We start from the raw sequence: 26,478 nt of genomic DNA, 5'->3' as shown, positions 1-26,478 counted from the left end.
TTGTAGGGTTCCAATTGGAATGGTTTCGATTCGTTTCCATTTAATCGAATGGATGGATGGTTGGTTCGATGGGATGCAAGCATGCTTCGGTGCACGGAATGGAAAAACAATGAAAACGATAAAAGACCAAAAATAACCACCGCCACACACACACACACACACACACAGACGGAAAACGAAAGGAAAGAAATAGAAGCAGAAGCAGCAGCAATGCAATGGAAAGAAAAAGCCATAAGAATGAGTGGAATAAAAGAGAACTATTTATAGAAAACCGAACCCACTAATACACTGGAATATCTGAGAATTGTACAAGATTCGGGTGGGTTCTGGGACGACATTTGATACTTGCCGTATCCCATCGATAAAGAAAACTAATAAAGTACAAAACATCGGTCTATATCCTGTTTCCTATCAGTTAAAAATCAGCACAATATTAGTTTTCTTATCGAACAACTAGCCTTTACCTCTGTTAACCTCATTTGTGGCTCTGGCCTGTCTAGCCTTCGTTTAGAGAGGGGATTATGATGTGCCTTATCAGTAGTTGCCGCTAATTTGTAATGCCAGAAAAGTAAGGGTATATAAAAGTATTCAACGTACTAATGATTGATCTACAAATGGAAGGGGGGGGGGGGGGGGGCTGATTGGATCCCCATCGTACTCGTTCCCGTCGTATATGGGTCAATAGTCTGTCGATCACTGCCATGTTGCAGGCCCTGATAATGGTTCACCCCCCCTCCCTTCTATCCCGCCAATTAACTGAAGTTCTCTCTCCTCATCTCTATCGTAAATTGAAACGATTTTCCCCCCGCAGTTCTAGTTGGGTTTTTCGGTCTGTTTTCCCCCCATAATTCCACGGGGGCTTTGTGGGGTAAGACAACGTGCTTTGTCGTTTCATTATTTATTGTTATAAAATCCGCGTTGACTCGTTTTTTTTTTTTTTTATTTATTTAACGCGCTTTAGTACGTATGTATATTATGTCATAACGATTTTAGTCACGCATCTCTGTGTCGACAATTTTTTTTGTTGTTCGTTATTTTCTTTAGCCGCGTTTGCTTTTGCCTTTGCTTTTCTTTCTCCTCCGCAGCTGTGGCACCTGCAACTGTATAGAGTTTCTTTTCCTCGCCGACGGTTGGGTTTTCTTTTCGCTCATTTGGCCAAATTATGTCACTTTGTGGGTTGAATGTTTATTTAAACAGCGCCAAAAAAGTTTCAATTTCCGTTTGCTCATTAGACGCTTGTGGTTTTTTTTTGTTTTTTAGAGGGTCTTTGGAGGGGCGCATAATTAAGCGCTCTTTTGCCAGTTTTGGGCAGAACTAGAAAGAGAGAGAGACAGGCAGCACCTCCTACACCCATCGGGCAGCCGAAAAATAGCTGCAAATTTGGTTTGCTTTTGGTTCATGCTGTAAAATATTCTGTTTACCGTATCGCAATTCCTTTTTCCTCTCCCTCGCACCCAGGGCGTACGTTCGCTGGCAGCTTGCATTGCCTCGCTCTTACGATCCACTCTCTGAGCGAGCCTCTCTCTCAGTATGCACTCTCTCTCTCTCAGCAACACACGAGTGCAGCAAGAACAACGGTATGCAAAAGCACAAACCGCAAAAGCATGGCAGCAAAGGGCATGCACAAGCAGAAAAAGATTAGCAGCAGGCAAAAACGATTAAATCTTTGGATTTACATGTTTTTAATATTTATAAATTATTTGTTTTTAGTCTTTGATGTTAAATTCCTCCCTTTTGGGGAAGAAATTTCTAGGGAAGAACGTTTTACTGGGTATCGGCTAGTTTAAACCTTTCTAGTGTTTGTGTGTGTTTTTTTTCGGTTGATTTGTGCTCCTCTCTCTTTGAGTACTAATGAGTTTAACAACCTACGGACGGGGGCTGCTGCTTTTTCTGACTAGAAAATCACTTGAAATTGGTTTATGGAAATGCTGAGTATTTGTGGGGAATACCAACAAATGAATTAGTCAGAGAGAGAGAGAGAATATTTGCGGGTGAATCAACTTTCACAATGGCTACGCGTATGGATCTCTGCATGGCGGGTGGAGGAGGGGCTCAATAAACGCGATCAAACGGCAACCAGAAGCACCAGCGACTCATAAACTAATTAAAGATTTTGTCAGCGCAAACAACATTTGTGGAGTTTAAAAACTTGCTCTTATCTCTGCCCAAAATTTGTGTTATCTTTTGAACCGACCAAAGAGTCAGAGGAGGCCCATTCGTAAGCGTCTTAACCCATGACATGACATCATGTTGATACATATATTTTTTGCACTCTTTCTTGCATAAGTCGATGGCAGTATATTTTTTTTTTGTCGCACGGCCCCCAGACGCCAGAAGGCAAGAAACAATTCCGGAATTAATTGCAATCCATGGGATGGCGGCATGAGAGAGGGAAATTTAATTTCATGCGAGAGAGAGAGAATGAGAGAGAGAGAGGGACTCCTTCCTGCGTTTCCTCCTCCCTTTTTGCCGCCAAAGCTGGTCATTAATTTCTTAATCACGTATAAATAGAGAGGCACCAGGGGACAGAATAGATATGTACATACATATGTATGTAGATGGAAAGATGGAACGAAGTCGTGCCCAGCACTTGGCTGACTGTTCGTCATGGAAATGGGAAATTAGAGATGGGAAATTAGCATATTCCTGCCATCATTAACCGACAGCAGACGGCCTGCAGTCGTTGATGAGCACATTTCAGGTTGTGGCTTATTAGCACCGTTCTGACTCCCAGACAAAGGCCAAAACCAGCGCAAAATCCAGGCCCAAAATGGAAACCAAACCCCAGACACATTCATCGTTGGCTGGTGGAAAGCGGGCTCTGGAAATAGAAAGAAAACAAACAAAAAAACACTCGACAAATGAAAAGCGAAACTATTAGCACGGAAATGGGTTGCTTCTCTCTCTCTCGCTCTCTCTCTCTCTCTCCATTTTGGGCTCCTCGTGGCTTTATTTTTAGCCACACAAAAAAAACTGTCAGGCGTTGCAGTAAAATCCATAAACATGGAACATAATGTAGGCTAACATTAAGGAAGAATCCAACAGGGAGAACATCAAAGTGGTAGGCGGATAATGTAGAGTAGAGTATCTACTAATGGAATGTTTCCAAGTAATTTGGAAACAAAAATCTATCTTCGACTGAAACTAGTTGAACATTAAGTTTAATAAAGCGAAAAGCCATCAAATTTTCTCTTGAGATTCATAATAATAATAATTCTAAATACTGGACTTTATGATTATGACCCAATAATTATTTGTGTTTATTAAGTCTTTCAATTGCCATTCTAAAATAAATTTACCACTCCAAATTCTTCAACCTTGATAACACGCATTTTTAAATTTTTTTTTAATTTTTCTATTATTATTATTGTTACTTTCTTTTACATTTTTTTTATTTATTTTTATTTTTTTTTAAATCATCATAATTTTTTCCTGTGACTGTTTTATAAGCTGTTCCAAAAGTAATAGCAAACAACAAATTTATTATAATTAATAAATATAAAAAAAAATAAATAAATTAAAAAAATTAATAAATTACAATGAATAAATAAGTAATAAAATTCTAAAATAAAAGTAATAGTTCTATGATGTAGTATTTGATCTACGAAATTTAAAAACTGCAAAATTATCTAAATATGAAAAAAATATGAGAATGAAAAATGGTTCGAAAAGGCTTAAAATAAGACAAAAAGTCGCGAAAATAGGTGGCTTTTGAGACTATGAAATGCAGGAAACAGAAAGTACAGACTCATAGGAAATAATATATTCAGATATATTTGATTGCAGGAAAACTTTTCCATTGGATCATTAGTTAAGCCAGAACGTCAGTACCTGACTTTGGGCTCTTTGAACACCTGGCTTTCGAGCAGCATTGATTCTAGCGAGCAACGAGCTTTTTGTGGTCCTGTACACAGGATCTGGATCGTTACTTTCTTTAGGAAGAAGAGTGTCCTATGCAAGATTTCGCAAAATTGGAACTCCCTGAAGACAAAACCTCTGCTTATTTCGGTATGCTTAGAATTTTTCTTTTAGGGATTTTTGGAAATAAAAAAAAAACGTGTTCAAGAGCAACTGAGAGCAGACGGTTGTTCTTGTTTTATTGTTTTTGTTTTGATTTGTTAAGTAAACTATGTATTTCGCTGTTGCTACGGCTTTCTGTTTGTTTGTTTGTTTAATTCAAGTTAGTTTTTATTTTGTTTGTTTGTCCCTGTGAGCAGTGCAAATTTGTTTGCCAAAAGAGCAGCTGGGAAGAAAGGAACCCCCAGCAGACAAAAGACAACAAAAAATTGTACGAAACGTGCCGCTGCATGAACCAGAGGCAGAAGCTGGGGCACAAAGAGGGGCAAGATCGAGGGCAGCAGCAGACAACCCAAAAAAAAAGCCATTGTTCGGGTCTTGGGCTCCAAAAAACCGAAATTTCTGCTGATTATGTAACAAACCGAAAGAGAAAGAGACGCAGAGACACAGAAAGACAGAGAAAGAGTTTTGTTTAAAGAAAAGTTGTTAAGAAATTGACAGGGCAGCAGCGCGGGGGGGGGGGGGAGGAGGGGGGATTTGCATAAATGGAATTAGTGACTTGACGCTAACAAGCGACCAGCAACAACAACAACAAAAACAGTTAAGACCCCGCCCCAAAAGACCCATTCAACTCTTTGACCCTGTCGCGGTTGCAACAGTTTAACAGTATCCGATAGATACAAGCACTTTAGGTTGTATCTTTTGGTTGTACATACATATATGTATGTATGTATATGTATATGAGTATATTCTGTTGCCTTTTGCTGATTCTCTACTTTTTATGCTCTTCAATATTGTTGTTCGTCGTCTTCTGGCCATAACGAGTTTTTGCTTTTATTTTTTTTTTCGTATTTTTTTGAAGTTGTCTCAATGAGAGTTCCATTCTTGAAATGCAAACAGCTGTATGGCAGATACAGATACAGATACAGAGGCAAACATCTAAAGAATATGAATGGGAAATGCGAATGGAAACGAGCATGTTCCATGGGCAATGCTCATGTTTCGGCGTGAGAGCCGTCGCCGGGGCAGGACAGGGCAGGGCAGGGCAGGGCAAAGCAAGACCTCAGAAAACCGCAAATTTAAACATAAAATATGGCAACGAAACACCTGCTCTGCAGAGCAGAGCACCCCCGACCCCCTGAAGCCGCTCGCTCGGCTGCCCTGCTCTCCCTCGCCCTCGGCTGCCCTGCTCTCCTCCCTCTCTTTCGGCTGCCCTGCTCTCATCCCTCTCTTTCGGCTGCCCTGCTCTTGAGCACCTGCAGTATATTTGCAAAAACAAAAAGCCATATCGTCTGTCCCTTTCGCCCATGCTCTTTGTCTCTGCTCGCCCCCTCTCTTGCAGTGTTTGGCATGTTTTTGCATTGTTCTGCTTGCTCTCTTGTTTACTGTTCAATCTGCCATTGCATTTTTGACAGGTGGAGAGCGAAACTCCGCTCTCTCTTCGGCTCGAATTTCAAATTCTACACATAAAATAGTAAAATGGAAGTGGAAATGGTTGTGGGGAGGGAGAACCCCCCACCCCTTTGCCCTGTGTATGCTGTCCCTTTTTTGTACTGCTTGAAATCTATTTTCCGCTGTTGTTGTCGCATGTAAATAAATCCAAGCGGAGACACCTCCTCTCTCCCTATCCCTCTCCCTCTCTCTCCACTCCTGCTGTTGACAGACAAACTGGAAAGATTTACACAAGTTATAAATATAGTGTGGAACCATCTATGTATCTCTGTGGCCCACAACCAAAACCAAGAGGGTGTGTGGAGGCCTCCCTGTAAAAGTGGAGCAAAAGAAGAAGCGGCTTTTGCCGCAGAGAACTTGGAATCGGAAAAAGTTCAACCGTGGCATACTATTTTTAAATGCTGTAAATTGTTGGGTAAGCACTGATAAAGAGAGGAAGATACCAGACAAACCCACGAAAAAAATTCCCCAACTTCCCCGCAGAATTTATCTCAATCCCTAACTATTCCGAATCTGAAAGGCGCTTGAAGTTGTTCGATAATTGTATTAAATTTCAATATTTGAATGGTTTTTTGCATTATGTAAGCCAAGAACTATTTTTCTGCCTTGCATTTTAGTTGAAAAAATTATGGAATTTCGGGGTTTTCTAGGAGGTGAATATTCATCGCCGGGTGTTTTTTGTTTTTTGTCAGCTAGTCTTCTTTTGTATTGTCCCTTTAGGTTTCCGAGGACAGGGGCTCCCCATCGGCAAGGATTACATAGTTTAAAGGCGCTAAGAGGCTCTCCTCCAGCTGCTCGAATTCTTCCTGATCTATCTGCTCCTTTGGGGATTGATCCTGCAGCTCCTTAAGCGATTGATTCTGCTTCTCCTTCAGCGATTGATTCTGCTTCTCCTTCAGCGATTGATTCTGCTTCTCCTTCAGCGATTGATCTTGCTGTTTCTTTAGATCCTTCTGCTTCTGCTCTAAATCCCTTAGCTCCATCTGCTCCTCATCGGACTCCTCCGTGGCCATAATGGCACTCATCCAGAAGAGCGCCGCTATGAGTGAGACCAGGACTCCCACAATGGTCGTCTCGTGATTGTCGTAGTCCGCTTCATCCAAACTGCCGTAGTAGCAAAGCGCCGCCTTCACCCACAGACAGATGAGCTGCTCGATGCGGGCCCAAAGGAACAGCAGCAGCACCTCCATCAGGGCAATGCTCAGCGTCAGCTCGATCAAGAAGCTCATCGGCCAGAACATGCGACGCTTGTAGTGCTGCGGCAGCAGCACCATGTCCTGCAGGAAGTACAGAAAGCCGCAGTACATCATGAAGCTGGCGCACAAGTTCCCCGGCACCGCGATCGGCTGATCGATGTTCACGAAGATGTTGGTCTGAAGCCCGATGTGCAGGCAGGCCGTGAAAAACATCACCAAATACGAAACCATGATTGAAACCGATTTTTGGATTTACGGAATTTACGAAATTTTGATTGAACAACTTTTTGGAAGCCGACAAATTGTTATGCGAAGTTTAGTAGTGCTGTAGGCAAATAAAGTGAATTATTTTCCAATGATGTTTGATGTCTTGTCTGTCGTAAATTAGATTTTTGTTGTTGCCGAGAGCGATATTGTGCTTCTGAAATGAAACGAAGAGGAATCAGTCCCGTTTTCCAACAGCAACAAAAAGGCAACTCCTCTGCGCCTGCATTTGTGTTTGTTGTTGCCGAGAGAGCAATAGACGAAGAGGAGCAAAGCTCGCGAAGTTGTTCCGTTTCGCCGATACGATCGGAAGACAGGAGGAAGGAACATGCGTTTCGCATCTTATTATTGCAGTTCCGTATTTCATGAGAGATGCAAAGCTCTGTAGAGCGAGAGACAACACAAGCGACCTGCACTGCGAAACGAAATGCTAGAAGAGAGGAGCAGCCAGGAGCTTGATGAAATTGGGCTAGGTGGTGTATTCTCTCTCTCTTTCGGGTCTACTGACGCCAAGGCTTGATGCGAGAGCGAGAGATGGATATACGAGTATAGAGGAAATTTTGTTTTGTTTTCTATACTGTTCGCTCCTTTGTGCTGCTGTGAAAAGAGAGCGCGTGGCGGGAATACACCACCTTGCCTAATGGGCAGGAGGGTGCCCAAAGGTTTTCTTTCATTTACTCACCATTCGATGATTCGGGATCGTATAAATAATTTTCCTTTCACTGTTAGTACTTTCTAAATCGAGTTTTCAATGACAGAAAACAACATGAACCTGTTTCTCACATAGAAATTATATGCCAGCACTTTTCTGGTATTTATTTTGTATCCCAAGTGCTTGTTGCCTTTTTAGCCCTAACGCATTTCCTTTCGCCCTCTGTTGCCCTCTCAATTAGATGTGCAATGAAATGCTAAAAGCCTCTAAAGAGAGGGCTGGAGAGGGGCAGGTGGGAGGCTAGGGATAGGCTAATGAAATGAATGTTATGCATCTGCACCCTGATAATCAAATTAATTTGCATAAGCTGCGACCTCGTGACATTAAACCCTCCACATGGGGCCGGCCAGCAGAAGAGAACAAAAAGAACCCATGGTCAGAGTCGGGTAGGGGAGGAAGGGAGAGGGGGGCAACCTGTGTGTACACCTGCCCTGATTTCAGAGTCCCTTCTATACCCTTGTCCGAGTCCTGGGTGCAGTTTTTAGCATGCAATCAAGGGAAATGTTGGTTTGCCCTTTGCGTTTTGCTGGAAAATTTATTGTAATGCGATTTTGTGGGGCCTGTCGGCCGCAGAGAAGAAGGAAAATCGATGGTATGCGAGACCGACCCATTGTCATGCAATGGAAAGGCCATGGAGAGAATGGACGGGGGGACGACGGACCCAATATAATGGAAATACTGTTTTACGCTTTTCCACTGTAATGACAATGTCCGCACAGCCTTCACTCACACAAAAACAAACACACGCACACATATATAGAAATTGATTTCCCTAAACAGCAGACAGCCACGAAAAAGCAGAACAAAACCCGAAGAGCCGACGCGCCACAGTTAGACCAGAACCAGACGGAACACATACACGTACATGGGGCAGAGGAGGTAGAAAAGAGAAGGAGATTTCGTTGTCGAAGCTTTGATACCGTCTAACGGAGGGAGCGACTACTTTGAGAGCAATAAGAGGACATTGAGAGAGGGTTAGCCTTGACTGGGAACTTGTTTCCTTTGTTTCAGAAGGAGGAATGTTTCGATAAATAAATAAAAAGATATTTGGGTTGTGGCTTTAGTATTCAATTTAAGTGTAAGCAATGCAACAATTTCAGTTTATTGCTATTTTAGAGCTACTTTAAGAGCGACTTATACAGGAAAAATAATTCCAGTTGGGGAATGTTTTTCGACTTCGAATTAAGGTGCCGCTTAGTTGCCGTTCCGAAAAAAGCATAACTGGGTGCTGTTAAGCGCACAAATGTTATTATCAGCTGTTTAAAGCATCAGCTGTCAAGTGTCTTCTCTCCTTCTTCATCTGGCTGTTTTAAATCTCCTTTCATCTTTTTGTAGAGCCGAAAAACTTTAAATAAACTTTTTTTGACACTTTTTCGATCCATGAAAACCCGTGTCCCTATAGAATGTCTGTAGATGAGCCTCATTCAATATACGTACATAATTGTATGTGTGATAATATTTTATATTCAAAAACAAATTAAATTCTTCATTAAAAAAAATAATCGCAGTGCACAAGAACTCGTTTCGCTCCTGCTTTTCGCTTGCCATTAATACCCTCTTTACAGGGTGGGCAACAAAAAAGCCAATGCCGAACCCGGGCATATGTAGATATCGTATCTCATGGATACCTCTTGCCGTATCTGCCACAGTATCACTGCTCTCTGTGTTCGCTTGTGTGTGGTAACTCCATTTATCTGTGTATCTTTTTGTGGCCTAACATGTATCGCGCATTTTCCTCTTTTTTTTTTTGCTGGTTTTCTTTTTTTAGTTTTAGTTGGGTTTTTGGCTGTTTGCATGACGACGGACCCGCGTACTCGGTTCGGCGGTGCTTGGGTTAGTTTTCCAAATTGAAATGTATGCAAATAAGTAGTCGCTGAAAATCAATAAATTCTTGGATGGTGGAAGGAGACCCAACAACAGCTGATTGCATGTGGAAACAGTCACGCGAATGAGAGAGAGGGAGAGAGGGGGAGCCCTCTCGAAATGTTATTTGAAGCTCCGATATTTTCCGTAATCGAGATTTATGGGATTTGTTAATGAATTCCCATAGGGGGGAACGGTCGGGACTCTTTAATTGTGTAATATGAGGGCAGAAGTGTGGAAATTCTGCCATACCCGACACGCATATTGTGTAAATATTTACTCCAATTCCGATTGAGTTACAATCGTCTTCATTTGTTAATTAAATTTAATTCCGACAGCAGTCAAATGACAAACGACCCCCCGCTTCCATCATCGTCATCATCGTCATCGTCATCGTTATTAATATTATTATTATTTTTATGAATAGCAAGAGACACAACACAGACTTAATCAATTTAACCCAGTTTTTTGCTGCCTGCCTGCCTGCCTGCCTGCCTGTCGAGTGGGTGGTCCTTTTGTTGTTGTTGCCACAAGATGTATATCTGTTGGGTCAACAGTGTGCGGGGCTGCTGAGTGTTAACCAACGCTATGTCGGCACACACACACACCTGTTGGTGGGCAACAGGCCAATAAGAGGCTTCTCTTCCCCCAGTGTGGCTTAGCAGTCAGGTTTTCCTATAATATTGGAGTATTTATACCCGATACTCAAAATGAGTATTGGGGTATATTAGATTTGTGGTAAAAGTGGATGTGTGTAACGTCCAGAAGGAATCGTTTCCGACCCTATAAAGTATATATATTCTTGATCAGCATCAATAGCCGAGTCGATTGAGCCCTGTCTGTCTGTCCGTCCGTCCGTCTGTCCGTCTGTCCGTCCCCTTCAGCGCCTAATGCTCAAAGACTATAAGAGCTAGAGCAACGATGTTTTGGATCCAGACTTCTGTGATATGTCACTGCTACAAAAATATTTCAAAACTTTGCCCCGCCCACTTACGCCCCCACAAAGGGCGAAAATCTGTGGCATCCACAATTTTAAAGATACGAGAAAACCAAAAACGCAGAATCGTAGAGAATGACCATATCTTTTAGACTGCAGAATCTGAATTGGATCGTATTATTATTATAGCCAGCATCAAGAATACAATTTCATTTTTTCTCGCCCTGTCTCTCTCTAACACACACGTAGCATAGGCGGCTTTCCTTAGAGTAAAACATTAGCGCCTAGATCTCAGAGACTATAAAAGCTAGAGCAACCAAATTTGGTATCCACACTCCTAATATATCGGACCGAGACGAGTTTGTTTCAAAATTTCGCCACACCCCCTTCCGCCCCCGCAAAGGATGCAAATCTGGGGATATTCACAAATCTCAGAGACTATTAAAGCTAGAGCAACCAAATTTAGTATCCGCACTCCTGTTAGATGTCACTATAAAACGTATATCTCAAAATTTCGCCCCACCCCCTTCCGCCCCCACAAAGGACGAAAATCTGTTGCATCCACAATATTGCAGATTTGAGAAAACTAAAAACGCAGAATCATAGATAATGACCATATCTATCAGATTGCTGAATCTGGATCAGATCAGATAATTTTTGTAGCCAAAAGGAACAAATCAATTTGCATTGGCTACGCAGCGCCCGACGTCACGCTCAGACTGATTTTCTGTCTCTCTCGCACGCACTCTTTGTCGTGTCGTTTTATATTAGCGGCGTCTGCCGGAGGAGAGCCATACTGACTTAGTATCGGGTATAACCGTAGAGTTGCGGTGTCCGCAGCAACTCACAACGTTCCCCCTCGTTTCTATTTAAATTCATGCAAAGCTCCGATTTTTACATAATTTTGAACAAAATTGTAACCTTTTCTGCATATTTCTTCTATGAAAGTAGTAATTTTCATGAAATAAACATTCCTGTTGGGGTTTTCATCATTAAGCAAACTGAAACACTCGTGAAAAAACCTCTTTGTTCGAATTAACTCGCATCGAATGTGTCCTTTCACTTATGGGAACGTGTTTAGGGCGAAGAACAGAACACAAAAAGCTGCCTCTCTCTGTCTCTAACTGTTTCAAAAGTTTGCAGGGAGTAAAAGCTAAGAAAGCGCTCCCTCTCTCTCTCTCTCTCTCCCTCCCTCTCTCTCAATTTATCCTTAGGGACAGTAACTGTACACCAACTCGTGCAAGTCCGTTCATGCCTGTAGACGTGTCTAAAACCAAGTTGCAGCGCTAATTTGAAGCCTACGAAAGAGACATGCAAAACAGACAGACAAACGGGGAGAGAGAGAGATAGATAGAGAGGGAGGGAGAGAGAATGAGAAACATTTGCCTTTTGCACTTGCACGCGTTCAGCGTCTGCCCCCACCGCCCCCCCTTTCGCCCACCCCCCTTTCTGTGTGCTGCAATTTCTGTCTGCGCTGCAGAATATCAAGTGCCGTGGCAGCCCCCCGGCTCCACCCCCTCGCCCTCTCGGTGGCACCTTTTCAACGTCAGTCAACGCGCAGAGACCCCCCATCATGGGGGGCAAGCACACATAAAATAAAAGGGGAGCAAGTTTAAATGCAACGAGCAAAAATCAATGCAACCCCAAAGCAGGCCACCCTCTCCCTATTTCCCTATGTGTGTGTGTGTGTGTGTGTGTATCTGGGAGTGGGCGTAAACCGGCGCCAGGCTGCTTTATTAGATTGCTGTAAATAAGTTTATGATGCGCCAAAAAAAAAGAGAGAAGAAAATGTCAGAAGAATTCTGTAATAAAATATAGCATCAAAAGAGATCGAAGAGGCAGATACCCTTTACAGGGATTTGGTTTACCGAAGAATTGCTTGGCGAGCTATGATTTCTGTGGCATCGATGAACGAAGAGGTAGATACCCTTTACAGGTATTTGGTGCCACAAAGGATTGATTATCGAGCAATAGTTTCTATGGCCTGAGACGATTCTAGAGGTTTCGACAAAGACTCCCATTCCCCTAGGGTCCACTCATCATGATTTCATACAAATTTCCCCTAAGCGAACGGATATATCAAGCGCACGTGTGAATTTTCAGCTAATGGAACTGTGGAATGGAACAAAAACCATGTGTGCAACCTCTTGGCAGGCGAATAGCTCTCGAACTCAGCAAATACTATATTCCATAGGAGACTTTTGCATCTTATAATAGTAATACCCTCTTAGAAAGGGTATAAATATCGTAAATGCAGCGAAGCCGAGCCGTACAGCCGCTGCAGCGAAAAAGAGGCAGCAGAAGGAAGAGGCTGCTGTGTCATGGACTCTAATGAGAAAATTTCTAATGGAAGCAGGCAATTTTCAAATAATTTGCATTATAATTATACGATTATAATGCCAGCCTAGTAGCTGATTGAAAGGGGGAGGGGGATGTGGAGAGAGAGGGTAACTTGAGGCCGCATTCCTAAGACTTCCATGGCCTGGAACGATGGTACATTTCCAGTGCACTGGGGGACAGCGACAGCGACAGCGGAGACAGAGAGGCGACAGAGGCCTCATATTGCAATTCCAGAAAGATGGAGAAAGGGGGAGAAAGATGGAGAAAGGGGGAGGAAGATGGAGAAAGAGTGAGTGGGGCCGAGTGGGAGTGAGAGGGAGAGCGAGAGCATGTGAAAAGTGAGCAATTTCTTTGGCATTTTACTTTAAAATTGTTTCGCCTTAGTTTTTGTTTTTTGTTCTTTTCTTTTCCGTTTCGTTCTTTTGTTTCAGTTTCAGCCACAAAAGTTTTGCTACCTTTTTATTGTTTTTGTTTTACTTTTCTCTTGCATAACACAATAGAGAAAGGGAGAGAGAGAGAGAGCCTGTTGTCCCCTCTCCCTCGTTATGTAAATCCATCCAGCCAAAAGCCTGAAACTTGAACCATGTGAATGGCTTCATATTCTCATATAATTCTCATTGAATTGAATTTATTCATTTGAATTTGTACTCTATTCACGAATTTCCTTTACCATTGCAGCACCGACGGCACAGAATCTCCCATACTGGCTGAAGACGGTGGCGATGGCCATGACAAACCTCGTTTGCGCTACGGAGAACTAGTTATACTCGGGTAAGTGCCATCAGAACCCATCCTAAGGGTTTCCTTTGGTCGGAATTCGAATTTGGAAGCTTAAAGATAGCTGGAAAGGCTTAGCTTCGAATTATATGAAAGATGGAAGTGGGAGAGGTGTAGTTTATCCTCTTTCCTGTGAAATATCCCAGGAAACTATATCTCCAACAATCCATTTCGAAGAGACATTCATTCAATGATCAATCAGTGGGAAAAAGCGGCTCATTATCCCCCAAAATACCGAACCTGTAAAGCTGTAATCTTTTCCTAGAGTCTAGACTCTGAAGTCTGGCCTCAGCAGGCCCCTGCCCCTGCCACACTGTCTCACGGGCCGGGCCTGGAGAGTAGATTGATGGCTCTGGCCGGCTGCTGGGACGGATGATTGTAAATCTTGGCCGAGCAAAGAGCTTGACATTGCGTTGATTACCCAACGGCTCGACGGTTTGGTGTGACTCACGAGAAGGCCAGAAGCAGAACCAGAGGCAGAGCCAGAGCCAGAGCCAGAGCCAGACTTATTCCCCTGTTTCCCGGGCCAACTCAAATGCGTTTCGAGTCATTCGACGCTGTGGCTGTGGCTGCACTGTCTTAACACTTCTTAATTGCCTGTGGGACAAAGGCAGGGGTCTCTCTGAATTCTGGAATTGTAATGTACATAGTTCTCCATCAATTCCCCATTTATCATCCCCCGTATGGTGGTCCCGCAGTCAGGTCTTTGCGGCAGCTTCCCCTGAAGCCAAATTGAGGAAGTCGTCGGGTCAGTGATATATGCTGGACAAGCAGATGAAACACTTTAATTGTTGTCCACCAAAAGAACAAAAAACTATGTGAAATAATAATTCAAAAGCCGCAAAAGATTCCATCGGCCACCGCTTCTCAGAACTTTACATCACGAAAGCCATCAAAAATTATTTCATAGAAATTAAAAAAATCATGTTTTTTTTTTAATGGGGAATCATGGGGTTTGGTGCTTTTCCCAGAACAAATACACGTGATATTGACATTTTATGTGTGTCCGTCTCATCATAAAATTGTATCGATATAAAGCAGAGATCATCTCTGATTGAAGGAGACAATTATGAAGAATAGGCTCAAAGAAGAGAGGGATTCATGGGGGGATTTTATGGCCCTCCGAATATTATCGATACTTTGAACTATAAAATCCATTTAAACTCTTGTAGAATGTGTTTATTACCAAAGAACTCTCTTCCTCTTCGGGGAGAGCTCATCTTTATGATCCTTAAGTGGAAAATAGTCAATAGTCAATAGTCAATCGTGGGTGTTTTCTTGAATGTATGGAATTTTATGGAATTTTGGGGATACTTTCAATAGATTCTTTAGTGAATAAAATTGATTATGCTCCCCAAAGCTAGCTCTGATTCAGAGTTCTTAAACCAGGGACCGGAAATAAGAATTATTAATGTTTATTACACCTAGATAAATCAATGTGAAGGAAATATTTTACAGCAACAGCAACATCACCAAAATTCATATTCTAATCATATTTTGCGATCTTTAAAAAAACCTATATTTCCCAATGTGTATTCGAAAAATAAAAAAAACCTATTTCTGATTTAAAAAAAAAATGATAATAATAATAAAATAAATAATAAGTAAAAATTAAGAATCATATTTGAATTTTCTTTTAAAAGTTATAACTAACAATTATTATTCCCTTACTTTTATTTTAAAAATCAATAATCAATAACCATATCAAAATATTCTTGATCTATGATTCAATTATACCTTTCATATGATGCATCGCATGTTCTTTAAGGACGAAAATTAAGGATCCTATACTACTTGGTTCTGAAAAGCATATTCAACTACACCCAATTCTGTTTTAACACGGTAGATTGGCTCCTGAAAAACAGGGGGAACAAAAATTGATCGTATGCAAATATAGGTGATCCTATTCCTGATCTCTAAAACGTATTCAAATTAGGGAACAAATTAGGAAAAACAAATTAACGCATAAAAAATTTATTCACCAAATATTACGTCTAATTGCATTGATAGCTCACAAAATACTAACACAATTCTAATGCAAAAATTTAATTCCCTTAAATTACCACAAAAAGGGAATTTCCCAAAATTTTGATTGATTCCCGAATAATACAGCTAAAAAATATAACAAATATTTTTTAAAGGTAATGATGTCTAAAATCGGTATGTCCGGTGTCCTATCCACTGATTTTGACCCACCAAAAATACCCCAAACAGGCTTCAGGCTCCTTTTAACAGGAGCTGGCAGTTCCATTCCATGTTCCATCTCGAACATTTCAAATTTCATTCAGAAATATTGCAAGACGTGTGTCATTCATTGGCTTTGTTCTGCTGGCATTTCGTGACATTTTCGCTTTGATTTGTTTGTGGAGCCCCTACCGCAGCACTTCCATGGATCAGTCGATCGTGCTGTTGCCCCAAGCGCACCGCCGTCGAGTCATCGCCACACGAGAGAGCAGACACACGCCACAAACAGCTGATGGGCACTTTCTTGTGCCATGACTCAATAATAATTATTCCCATTTGCCGAAAGCCGTAATTACACATTTATGGTCTGGCTAATGTGGAATAAAGAAGAGAACTTAGCGGGCGATTCTTTTGAGTTATTAGCGGAGTGGGTAATCATTATCTATGGGAAGCAGAAAACTGCGAGGGGGCCCTGGAACCCCCCACTAATTGTGTAAACAGCCACAGAACTTGACCCAAAAACGAAATATACGAGCATGAACATACGCCGTGCGTTGGGCAATAGTGCCCCATGCCCCCAATTGTGCTATCTACACAGTCATTACATGTCTCTGTCTCTTTCTGCCTTTCTGTTGCAGCTACAATGGCTACTTGCCACAGGGCGATCGCGGGCGACGACGCTCCAAATTTGTGCTCCACAAACGGACAGAGGCGAGCGGCGTCAAGCGCTCCAAGCACTACATCGTCCAGTCGCCACAAACATCGAAGGCCATTCTGGATGCCAATCAGCATTCAATCTCGTACACTCTCTCACGCAACCAGGCGGTTATCGTCGAGTACAAGGAGGACATGGAAACGGATATGTTTCAGGTGAGTGTTTACCCCCACAAAGGAAAGGATGGGGTTGGGGGCCTTCGCCTAGGGAACAGGATTTCAGTTGGATGTTAATCTTCCCTGGCACCAGCGTTTGTGCCATGACTTTGATGAATGTTCTTTGGGCTAATTAGAGCTTCCTCAAGTGTTGGGGCGCCCCCAAACCCTTCAAAGGGGACTGTGGGGGGTATCGACTATGGACTACCACTTGGAGGATTATTTATAGCATTTTTTTGACGATTTATTTATAGTATAAAGCAATAGGCCCTTCCTATTGTTGCTTCGTGTGCAAAAAAGAGTAGCCGAGAGTGCAAAAACAAAATACACAGCTTTGACGTTACGAAACGCTAAGAAAACAGAACCTACGGGTCCCAGTCCTTGCTTTATATTTGTTTAGTGTCGCTACTGAAAAGGGATATACAGAGGTGCTATAGACACGCTTTATGGACTCGATAAACGCCACCTTTCAGCCTGGCCAAAAGGTCAAAAGTTTTACTCGAACAGACAGACAGACAGAACGGCATTCAATATTTATACGAGGCCAAAGTATAGCTTTCTTATTGGCCTGAAGTGTAATGCCAATATCGCATGATTCGCCATTTGTTTGCACAATGATAAATTGCCAGATAGAAAACACCCCAGTAATGCCCTCCTCTCTACTCTCTCCTTCACTCCTTTTTCTCCTGCAGGTGGGACGCTCCTCAGAGTCCCCCATCGATTTTGTTGTGATGGATACGCTGCCGGGCGATAAGAAGGACGCCAAGGTGATGCAGAGCACAATCTCCCGGTTTGCGTGCCGCATCCTGGTCAATCGGTGTGAGCCCGCCAAGTCGAGAATATTTGCCGCCGGCTTTGATTCAAGCAGAAACATATTCCTCGGGGTGAGTGCCTGTGCAGCAGTCGAAGCACTACAAATAACTAATGGGGTTTCCCCTTTTTCGTAACCAGGAAAAGGCAACCAAGTGGCAGGATAATGTGGAAATCGATGGCCTGACCACCAACGGTGTGCTGATCATGCATCCCAAAGGATCCTTTTGTGGCGGCAATGCCAAGTGCGGCCTCTGGCGTGAGTGTTCCGTGGGTGGGGATGTCTTTAGCCTACGCGAGTCGCGTTCGGCCCAGCAAAAGGGTCAACCGGTAAGTATTTCTAGCAGTTTCAGCCCTTTCGCATATCCCTGATTATTCTCTGTGTGCCCTTGTAGGTCTATGACGAATGCAACATCCTGCAGGATGGCACACTTATTGATCTCTGCGGTGCCACGCTGCTCTGGCGCTCCGCCGAGGGCTTGCAACACTCGCCGGTAAGGGGCCACTGGGATTCCCCCCCCTATAGATAGGGTTTATTTAAACTTGAATTATCTCCGCAGACCAAACACGATTTGGAGAAACTTATCGATGCCATCAATGCCGGTCGTCCACAGTGCCCGGTGGGGCTCAACACGCTGGTCATACCACGCAAAGTAAACATTAGTGATCAGGTGAATCAGCCTTATGTGTACTTAAACTGCGGCCATGTGCAGGGTGAGTGGAGTCCCCTCCCGTCTTTCAATGCTTTCCACCCAACTAATTGTCTCTCTCTGTGCTGCAGGTCATCACGACTGGGGTCAGGATGAGAACACTGGCGCTCGCCGCTGTCCCATGTGCCTGGAGCTGGGTCCCGTGGTCACCCTCTGCATGGGCCTGGAGCCGGCCTTCTATGTGGACGTGGGGGCCCCAACGTATGCATTCAATCCATGCGGACACATGGCGACTGAGAAAACTGTCAAGTGAGAGCGAGATCGAGATCGAGAGAGACCGAGAGTTTCCCCCCGCTGATCATTGGCTTTACTAATCCTTTTGTTCTTTGTGTGTTCCAGATACTGGGCTAATGTTGAGATACCGCACGGCACCAATGGCTTTCAGGCTGTTTGTCCATTCTGTGCGACGCCGTTGGATGGCGCGACTGGCTACATTAAATTAATATTCCAGGATAATCTAGATTAAATATAAATATACATGATAAACAATTGTATTTACGTCTATATAGATATTTGTAGTAATTGAAACGATGTCCAAGTTTGAAGCAGGCATTAAAACTAGGCTTTATTTATTACCATTAATTAATATTAACCGGAAACTGAAACCGAAATCGAAACCGAACCCGAACCCGATTTCTGCTAACTGAATTGAAAAGCAGCAAAGCGAAGCAAAATATTGTATTTTGTATCTGCATTTGGCTTTGCCTTTGCCTTTGCTGTGACTGCAACTCTGATTTTTGATTTGTTTCGATTGCTGCTGCTCTTTAATTGCTGGATTATGTTTGCCAAACCCCTACCCGCCTACCCGCCTCCCCCTTTGAATTGCATGTTCAACTCTGATGTTTGTATAAATTATTTTGAATTAATTCAGGCAGCGATCGGCGGCAGGCAGACAGGAGAAAGCACTGGGAGCATAGGAAAAGCATTTGAATGTAAATCGCAGATATATAACGATCATTAATTGTCTATAATTGTGTACAAAAACAAAAAACGAAATGATAAGAAAACAAAGAAAAAACAATTTTGAAGTTGTAATCGTTAAATCCAATTATTCGCAAATCCAAACCATAAGCAGCCACACACAAGCAAACATTTATGTATTTCTCACCAAATCTAGAGCTTACATATAGAAGGGAGTGGGAGTGGGGAGTGGGGAATGCGCCCCAGAACAATTATAAGCCGGCATTTGACTCGATCAAAGTGCTAGGTGCGGTAAAGCATATTCTAAATAGCATATAACAACATGTACAGTTTCAAAACTCTGTCAAAAAGTAAAAAACAAAAAAGAACGAAACAAAAACAAAAACAAAATGTAACGCATTTAGTACGATCCGTAATGAATTCACACATGCATATGTATGTCCAGATCTATATATATATATACGTATATCTCTATCTATATTTATCTGCTGCGATGTACGAGTGTGTGTGTGGGTTATTCTTTCATTTTCTGCCCAAATCGCATTATGCATTACTATGTTAATTAATCTTACATCTTATTATTATGTATTACGATTATTTGTATTATTATTATTATTATTTTGTATGCATTAAACACTCTTGTGTGTTCATCGAGTGTTGCGCCGCAGCATTGCGCTAGCAAACAAAAAAAAAAACGAGAAACAAACAAAACAAAACCAACAACAAAATAGTTCATAATAAATACAAAATGTAAAATAACTTTCTAGCAATACACACATCCACGATAAAAAAACAAACAACAGAACGAGTGTTTATTGATTTATGGGAAAGCATAGTCTTCGATTGTGGGTGGGCAAAAGCATTCCTTGAATTCATGATGCATAGCCGATGTGTTTGATTGATTCAAGAAACTATGGGGATGCTGTTTCCCTCGAGATTGTGAGATTGTTTTCTCAATAAGATTTACGAGCTGCTGGACATATTTTTGAATTATTATAAGTTCCGAGACGTTTGAAACATTTCCGAATCGTAGGACCATGGACCATGCTTGCTTTTAAGGCTGTCATCCACCAAGATCCGTTCCCTCCGGCACGAGGAGTCCTGCCAAGCAATCCTCTCTGTTGAGAACTAACTAGTCCAGCGTTACGTGCGATTTTGGTACGGGTTTCAAATTTGTAAGGAAGAAAGACTCAGTCTCTCGTCCTCTCAGCACTGGCTTCAATGGAGCGTCTTCTGCTCTAACTAGTGGACATGGGCTGGGAATTCTAAAGCTGATATTCTTCGATCATCTCACACATATGTATGTACATACCTGAGCCTGGAAGCCTGAAGTCCAAGCAAACGCCGACCATTCCTGTGCCATCCATTCAAGACAGGTCGCTTGCTTCTTAGAGGCATTGGAGCATTATTTAGTGTTGGCTGCCTAGAATGAAGTTTATTAATTCCCATTGATGAAATCGTGTTGTTCACGACTGATACGGTTATGGTGATGGAGTCCATTACCTTCCATCACAGAAAATCTCGATTCATCAGAATGTTTCCTTGCTCAGCCGGCTTTCATAGCGAAAGATTTATTTTAAAGGTTTCAAAAACAGCAGAAACAAAAAACAGATTTAATTTCTGGCCAAAATCACCAAATAAGCCACTAAAATAAGTTGGTCATGAGTGGGATTTGAACTCAGGTCAGACGATTCAACATTTCGTTGTAGTACAAAAACACAAGCTACATTGTCTCCATCTACAACCCGTTCTCCCAGCCATTTCTTCTCTATTTAAATTTATTGTATAATGTCGGGACGGCGCGAACGCCATTCCCGGCTACCAAAAATTACACGCACGAGTTATTCACATTAGGAATAATCGCAGAGGTCAACTCAGCCGAAGTGCAATGGCCAAGCCTCACTCCGGAGGAACCGCCTTCGTGATCACGGTTAACCTCTACGCCAGGTAAGTATGCTTTGCTCCGCTCGGCAACGGACTTTCCATGTCGCGGCGGCTAGAACCAGTTGGGAATTATAAGGCACTGAAAACTGTGTGGAGTCGGAAACTGCAAACTACCCCCAAAAGTATGCAACAGAACGACTGTTGATGTGTTAGTCTGCGCTCTTTCGGACCTAAGTTCAAACTCCAGTCATGACAAGCTCATTTTTATTAAAGATGATTCTTAAATATTTTTCTGTTTTTTCGATTTTGCGAAATTTTCTTTGAATTTTGGATTTTTTACGAACGTACAGCAGTAAAATCGAACGGAAGCCTTGACAAGAGTGAACCCCTACTGAAGCCGTTCCCTCCTCCCTTAGGTAAATTTTGATTTCTGCATTTTATATGCCCAAATAAGAATACGGTCTATTGATGCTCATATCATATATCATCCTATATCAGGGGCCAGACCAATTCTACAACTTCAATAGAAGAGAGAGAATAAAAAAAAGTAATTTTATATTCTTGCGGAATCTTGGAACAGATAACCAAAAACAATTCTATCTTCATTGAGCTGCTCCACGCTTTGGGTTTTTTCTTCAAAGTACATTTCTAGCCATGCAATAGAATTAAGTGATATTGTTCTATAAATAAATCATGTCTGTCTAAAACGAAAAACTGAAAACAGACAATGTATGCTGTATGCGACTTTATCACCTACACATACATATATGTACATAAACAAATTTCAAAACATTGCAATGTGAACATTTACCATTCACACTTTCTTTTGGGTAAATATAAATACAATGATAACCACTATCATACAAAATTAGCTGGCTTTCTAAATTAAATATCATAAAAATCTCAAAATAAAATAGAAATAAAAAAAATAAAAATAATTGAGCCTTATAATTCCCAACCAGTTCTAGCCGCGTGGGCAAGGAAACCCTGCTGTCGAGCGGAGGAAAGCATACTTACCTGGCGTAGAGGTTAACCGTGATCACCAAGGCGTGTTCCTCCGGAGTGAGGCTTGGCCATTGCACTTCGGCTGAGTTGACCTCTGCGATTATTCCTAATGTGAATAACTCGTGCGTGTAATTTTTGGTAGCCGGGAATGGCGTTCGCGCCGTCCCGACATAAATAATAAATATCAGAGCAGTACAAATAGAAATAGGAAATAAGTTAGTTGATTGAGTGTGGGGCCGGGCCGATGGCTTATCCGTCCTCCAGAATGCTGTATCATGACAGAAATGAAGACAATGTTCAAAAGATGCAGCGATATAGGGGGCCAGCCATGGGAAAACTAAGAAATTAAAGAGATGTTGCTGCTCCTCACAACGATTTCAGCATAAGCAGAATCCGTGGAATAATTCCACATAAGTTGGCCCTGTACGAGTATCACCGACCTCTGAGACGGCCGTAATATCTTCAAGTGGTCGCACTATAGTTTTAAAATTGTTCAAGCCCTAAACTCACATTTTGCTGGAAATAAGGAGATTACTTCTGTGTGTTAAGAAAATATGTCAGTGCAAGGTATAAGAGATCTCTTAGTCTCTTAAAGCCGCTTAATTGATTGCACATGGCGATGCGAGTGCGAAGAGAGCTAAAGAGAGAGAGAGAGAGAGATTAAAACCAATTTGCGACTCAACCTTCATTATTACTGTCTGCAAATCTTTCCCATCTAGCTCTTGACCTAAATCAAGGATACCCCTGAGGATATATGTACATATAGGTATGTAAGAAGGCTGTGCTGTCGGTACATCCGCGCCCCCTATCCCGATAGCGAGAGAGCAAATCGGTAGAGCGCGAGAGCGGTCGTCCGAGAGAGGACTCTCATTATTAAGTTGTCGTGCGAATAACTTGTCTCATCAATTGTTAAAAGTATCAATTGTTATCCAATATTCATTATAAAACCTACACTACATACCCATTTCAATTAACGCTATTATAATTAACATTCCTACATATATATATGTATATAATGGAGTTATAGTATTGAGACGAGACAATTATGGATCGAACACTATATAAGAACTTCTTCAAGTATTTTTGGTAGACAACAAAGGTTGAATTGTGTTTCTTTCGGCCAATAATGAATCCAATTCATACTACACATATATAACAATTCGATGAAGTACTCTACTCCATTTAGTAAAACAAAATATTTAGCATTCGTGGATAGAACCACTATGTGTATTATTTGCTTCCTGACTTCCTGGTCTACACTTTGATCAAAAATAAGCTGATAATGGTAAACAGTCTATACAGTCTACTATTACCATGAAGCATCTTAGCTAACTATTCTGGTCATGCGGTCAGTTATCCTTTTAAGTACTCAAAGTAAAAAGGACAGCCGTGCTCCTTTTTCTCAATGTCGATTGTGACGAGTTTTCTTTCGATTCAAGACTTGTAATTCCCAACTGCTTCAGGTCAGGACTTTAAGGACACCCCAGACCATAGCAGAGGAAAGCATACTTACCTGGCGTAGAGGTTAACCGTGATCACCAAGGCGTGTTCCTCCGGAGTGAGGCTTGGCCATTGCACTGCGGCTGAGTTGACCTCTGCGATTATTCCTAATGTGAATAACTCGTGCGTGTAATTTTTGGTAGCCGGGAATGGCGTTCGCGCCGTCCCGACATAAATAATAAATATCAGAACAGGACATGCGAAATGCAGTGTTTATGCAGTGCAACGGGTATGTCGACCAAAAACTAAATGGTTTGCGTTTTTCGAAAGTTTATTTGACTTTTTGCAAGACTTAAGAGCTAAAATGTGATTTTCATCAAATCAGAAGAAGGTTCGTTCCATGTTCGCCATCGTAGCCGGCACCAGGCCAGGCCGCGCAGACACCGCTTACAACTTGAAGTATTTGGTGTAGTAGTCGCGGAAGAAGGTGTAGTCGAAGTGGCCGTAGTTGGTGTAGCCCTTGTACTTGTAGTAGGGTTCCATGGTGTCGGTGTGGAAGATGGTCACGTCCTTGAAGTACATGTTGGGCACGAAGAACTCGTACTCATCGATCTGGCGGTCGAAGGGATAGCCGAAGGGCATGCTGTCGACGAAGCGGGCTCCGGAGCCAATGCCGCAGGAGTAGGTGTAGTCGAAGGTGGAGAACTGCTCGTGGCTGGGGGCCTTGTATGGCATCACCATGAAGAACATCTGCATGGGCATACCCTTCTTCCAGCCCATGGGCAAGACCAGGCGATCGGGGAAGCCGCAGTGGGGCTCGCTGATGTCCAGAGGGAAGTCATACTTGCCGTCGAAGGCCATCATCACGTAGTAGTACAGCTCGGTGTAGGTGGTGCGATCCTTGACGGTCCAGTAGAAGTCGTTGGACTTGCGGGTGATCACATTGCTGCCGGCCTTCAGGTCGTAGTAGAACTCATCGACTTCCATGAAGTTCATGCGGTTCTCGGTGAGGGAAATCATCTTTCCGAACTCATCGAACTTGGGTCCCAGGAAGGCGCGCACCACAACCTTCTCGACCTTGTCGGACTCGATGGTGTAGGTGTAGGTGAAGGGCTTGTGGTTCAGACGCATCTGGCGGGCATACAGAGACTTGTCCCAGACGAACTTGCCGTCGTGGAAGATCATCTTGTCGTTGAGCATGTTGGTCACATCGAAGTCAACCAGATCAAAGTAGGTGGTCAGATCGCTGACCTCCACGTGCTTCATGGTCACACCGGGCATCAGGAGCTGCTCCTTGGTGTACTTGGGCAGGTAGTGCATGAACTTGAAGTAGATCGAAGCGATCGACTTGTAGAACATGTAGTACATGGGATCGCGCATCATCGTCTCGAAGTTCAGCATCACGTTGGGGTAGACCTCCATCTGGTGGTATTCGACGTCGCCGAAGTACATATGGGCCAGCATGTACCAGAACTGGTAGAACATATTGTCCATGGCATCGATGTTGCCTTGCATCAGGTTGCCAATGAACTCGATGGACTCGGGCTTGCGCAGATCGATCGTGTGGCCGTCCGTGGTCTTGTAGTAACCGAGCTCAATGATGTCCTGGATGCGCTTCATGAAGCCGGTGATCTTGTCGAGCATTTCGAAGTTGCCGTAGGTCTCCATCTCGTAGTAGTTCTTGCGGTAGCTGAAGCCAATGCCGTTGTAGTAGATCATCTGGGGATCGTAGCCCATCTCGATCTGGTGGTACCAGGAGAACTCGGGAATATCGCCGAATCCGTGCGACAGACGCTCCATGTAATAGCGGGAGAGCAGCTGGTGGACGTTGTACAGCCACCATTCGCCGCGACGGTCGTTCTTCAGGTCGAAGGTGGTTCCGTCGAGGAAGAAGGAGTAGTCCATGTTCAGGTAGTACCAGTATGCGTTCCAGCCCAGATCCTCAGTGAAGTAGGACAGCTTCGATTCCTCGTTGTACAGATCCAGATCCCGGGTGTAGTCGACTGGCATCCACCAGACCTTGACGTCCTTCATCATGGCCAGCCATTTGGTGTCCTGGTTGAACTCGTAAATGTTCTCGCGGAGAATGAACTTGTCCTCGCTGTACCAGTGCTCGCCCAGACCCATCAGCTTCCACCACTGCCACATCTTGAAGTCCTTCATGTACATATAGTCGCCGTACTGGTACATGTTTCCGTGCTCGTGGCCCTTGAAGTACACATCCAGATACTCCTTCTCGTACATGGTCATCTTCATCCACATCTCGTAGTCGAACTTCTCAGCCTCGTAGACGAACTTGCTGTTGAAGAAGAACTGCGGGAAGATCTCGTAGATGGAGGGCAGCATCAGGCCGTGGAAGTCCTCGCGGTGGATCACTGCCAGGGTGAGGGCGTAGACGAACATGCCCTCGTTCACGTGCATGCGGGCCCAGGCCACGTTGTGCATGAAAGTCTCCCAGTCCTTGGCGTAGTAGAAGAAGTTGAAGAGGCCGCGCGCCTGCTTGGCATGGGACTTCACCAGCTGGCCGAAGAACTCGCCCTTGGGCAGCAGCGAGTGCATCTTGTAGGCCTCGAAGAACTTCTTCATGTAGAGGTCGTAGTGCTGTTGGGGGTGAAATTTCGAGGTGGCATTAGAGACGACTCTGTAAAAAGGACTCTGCTCCAAGCACTCACGGTGTAGTAAGACTCATCAAAGTAGAATTTGTCGCCCAGCTTGATGATATCCTCGAACATCAGGGGATCCTCGATGCGATAGACCACCTCGAAGAGGAACTTCTGCTTCACGAGGAATCCCTTGTCGGCGATCTTCACCTCATGCGTTTGGTGGAAACTGGCCGCGGCGACCAGACCCACGAGGGCCAGCAATGCAATGGCAATCTTCATCTTGACGACTCCTTCGACCACACTCAACTTTCAACTGCTCCGGATTAGACACACTGAATGGATCCAATGCCTAAAGACTGTTGCCTTTCTCCGGCCACTGCCGCTGCTTATATACCCCAAAGCTCACCCACCCATATCTGGGCTGATGATGATACCAGCCGAGTGCAGTACAGTGCAAGTTCAGGGTCGCCAAGTCTATCTCAGGTGGTCTGAC

At 43.2% G+C, this 26,478-nt stretch overlaps 3 protein-coding genes, 2 long non-coding RNA genes and 3 other non-coding genes across 8 annotated transcripts in view; 3 read left to right on the top strand and 5 right to left on the bottom strand.

The window, feature by feature from the left end:
• Positions 1-19,124, top strand: part of Pli (E3 ubiquitin-protein ligase pellino) — a 38,806-nt gene extending 19,682 nt beyond the window's left edge. The window contains exons 3-10 of the mRNA XM_001358608.4: positions 13,460-13,552; positions 16,381-16,612; positions 17,305-17,496; positions 17,564-17,752; positions 17,818-17,916; positions 17,983-18,136; positions 18,204-18,381; positions 18,472-19,124. Coding sequence (XP_001358645.3) covers positions 13,460-13,552; positions 16,381-16,612; positions 17,305-17,496; positions 17,564-17,752; positions 17,818-17,916; positions 17,983-18,136; positions 18,204-18,381; positions 18,472-18,598 — 1,264 coding nt within the window. The 3' untranslated portion in view covers positions 18,599-19,124. The remainder of the gene's footprint in view (positions 1-13,459; positions 13,553-16,380; positions 16,613-17,304; positions 17,497-17,563; positions 17,753-17,817; positions 17,917-17,982; positions 18,137-18,203; positions 18,382-18,471) is intronic.
• LOC117183402 (uncharacterized) lies at positions 941-1,902 on the bottom strand. Its single transcript, XR_004468558.1, has 2 exons — positions 1,422-1,902; positions 941-1,344 (listed from the first exon to the last, which is right to left on the bottom strand). It is a non-coding gene; the product is annotated as an uncharacterized lncRNA (long non-coding RNA).
• Positions 5,999-7,673, bottom strand: LOC6897264 (uncharacterized). Its single transcript, XM_002137389.3, has 2 exons — positions 7,612-7,673; positions 5,999-6,990 (listed from the first exon to the last, which is right to left on the bottom strand). Exon 2 carries the CDS (start codon positions 6,894-6,896, stop codon positions 6,186-6,188), a length of 711 nt encoding a protein of 236 aa, XP_002137425.2. The 5' UTR covers positions 6,897-6,990; positions 7,612-7,673; the 3' UTR covers positions 5,999-6,185.
• A 543-nt stretch (positions 19,125-19,667) lies between the features above and the next one.
• LOC117183401 (uncharacterized) lies at positions 19,668-21,037 on the bottom strand. The gene is made up of 3 exons (XR_004468557.1): positions 20,557-21,037; positions 20,366-20,476; positions 19,668-20,309 (listed from the first exon to the last, which is right to left on the bottom strand). It is a non-coding gene; the product is annotated as an uncharacterized lncRNA (long non-coding RNA).
• LOC6897263 (U1 spliceosomal RNA) lies at positions 20,844-21,008 on the bottom strand. The gene has a single exon (XR_053393.2). It is a non-coding gene; the product is annotated as a U1 spliceosomal RNA (small nuclear RNA).
• A 909-nt stretch (positions 21,038-21,946) lies between the features above and the next one.
• On the top strand, positions 21,947-22,112 carry LOC6897262 (U1 spliceosomal RNA). Its single transcript, XR_053392.2, has one exon. It is a non-coding gene; the product is annotated as a U1 spliceosomal RNA (small nuclear RNA).
• Positions 22,113-23,447: 1,335 nt separating this feature from the next.
• LOC6897261 (U1 spliceosomal RNA) lies at positions 23,448-23,613 on the top strand. The gene has a single exon (XR_053391.2). It is a non-coding gene; the product is annotated as a U1 spliceosomal RNA (small nuclear RNA).
• Positions 23,614-23,774: 161 nt separating this feature from the next.
• Lsp1beta (Larval serum protein 1 beta) lies at positions 23,775-26,350 on the bottom strand. The gene is made up of 2 exons (XM_002137388.3): positions 26,055-26,350; positions 23,775-25,983 (listed from the first exon to the last, which is right to left on the bottom strand). Exons 1-2 carry the CDS (start codon positions 26,262-26,264, stop codon positions 23,830-23,832), a joined length of 2,364 nt encoding a protein of 787 aa, XP_002137424.2. The 5' UTR covers positions 26,265-26,350; the 3' UTR covers positions 23,775-23,829.
• Between the last annotated feature and the right edge of the window lie 128 nt (positions 26,351-26,478).

Source organism: Drosophila pseudoobscura, chromosome 2 (assembly GCF_009870125.1).
Source record: "Drosophila pseudoobscura strain MV-25-SWS-2005 chromosome 2, UCI_Dpse_MV25, whole genome shotgun sequence".
Taxonomy (NCBI): Eukaryota; Metazoa; Arthropoda; class Insecta; order Diptera; family Drosophilidae; genus Drosophila; species Drosophila pseudoobscura.
The sequence above is the reverse complement of the archived record's forward strand: the minus strand, read 5'-3'. Positions and strand labels throughout refer to the sequence as shown.

What these genes read in the sequence shown, in the direction of transcription:
- LOC6897264 (XM_002137389.3), bottom strand. Translation starts at nt 6,896, where the DNA reads ATGGTTTCGTATTTGGTGATGTTTTTCACGGCCTGCCTGCACATCGGG.
- Lsp1beta (XM_002137388.3), bottom strand. Translation starts at nt 26,264, where the DNA reads ATGAAGATTGCCATTGCATTGCTGGCCCTCGTGGGTCTGGTCGCCGCG. An exon ending in TTGATGAGTCTTACTACACC is followed by an intron (nt 25,984 to 26,054) that starts GTGAGTGCTTGG and finishes CACCCCCAACAG; the next exon opens with CACTACGACCTCTACATGAA.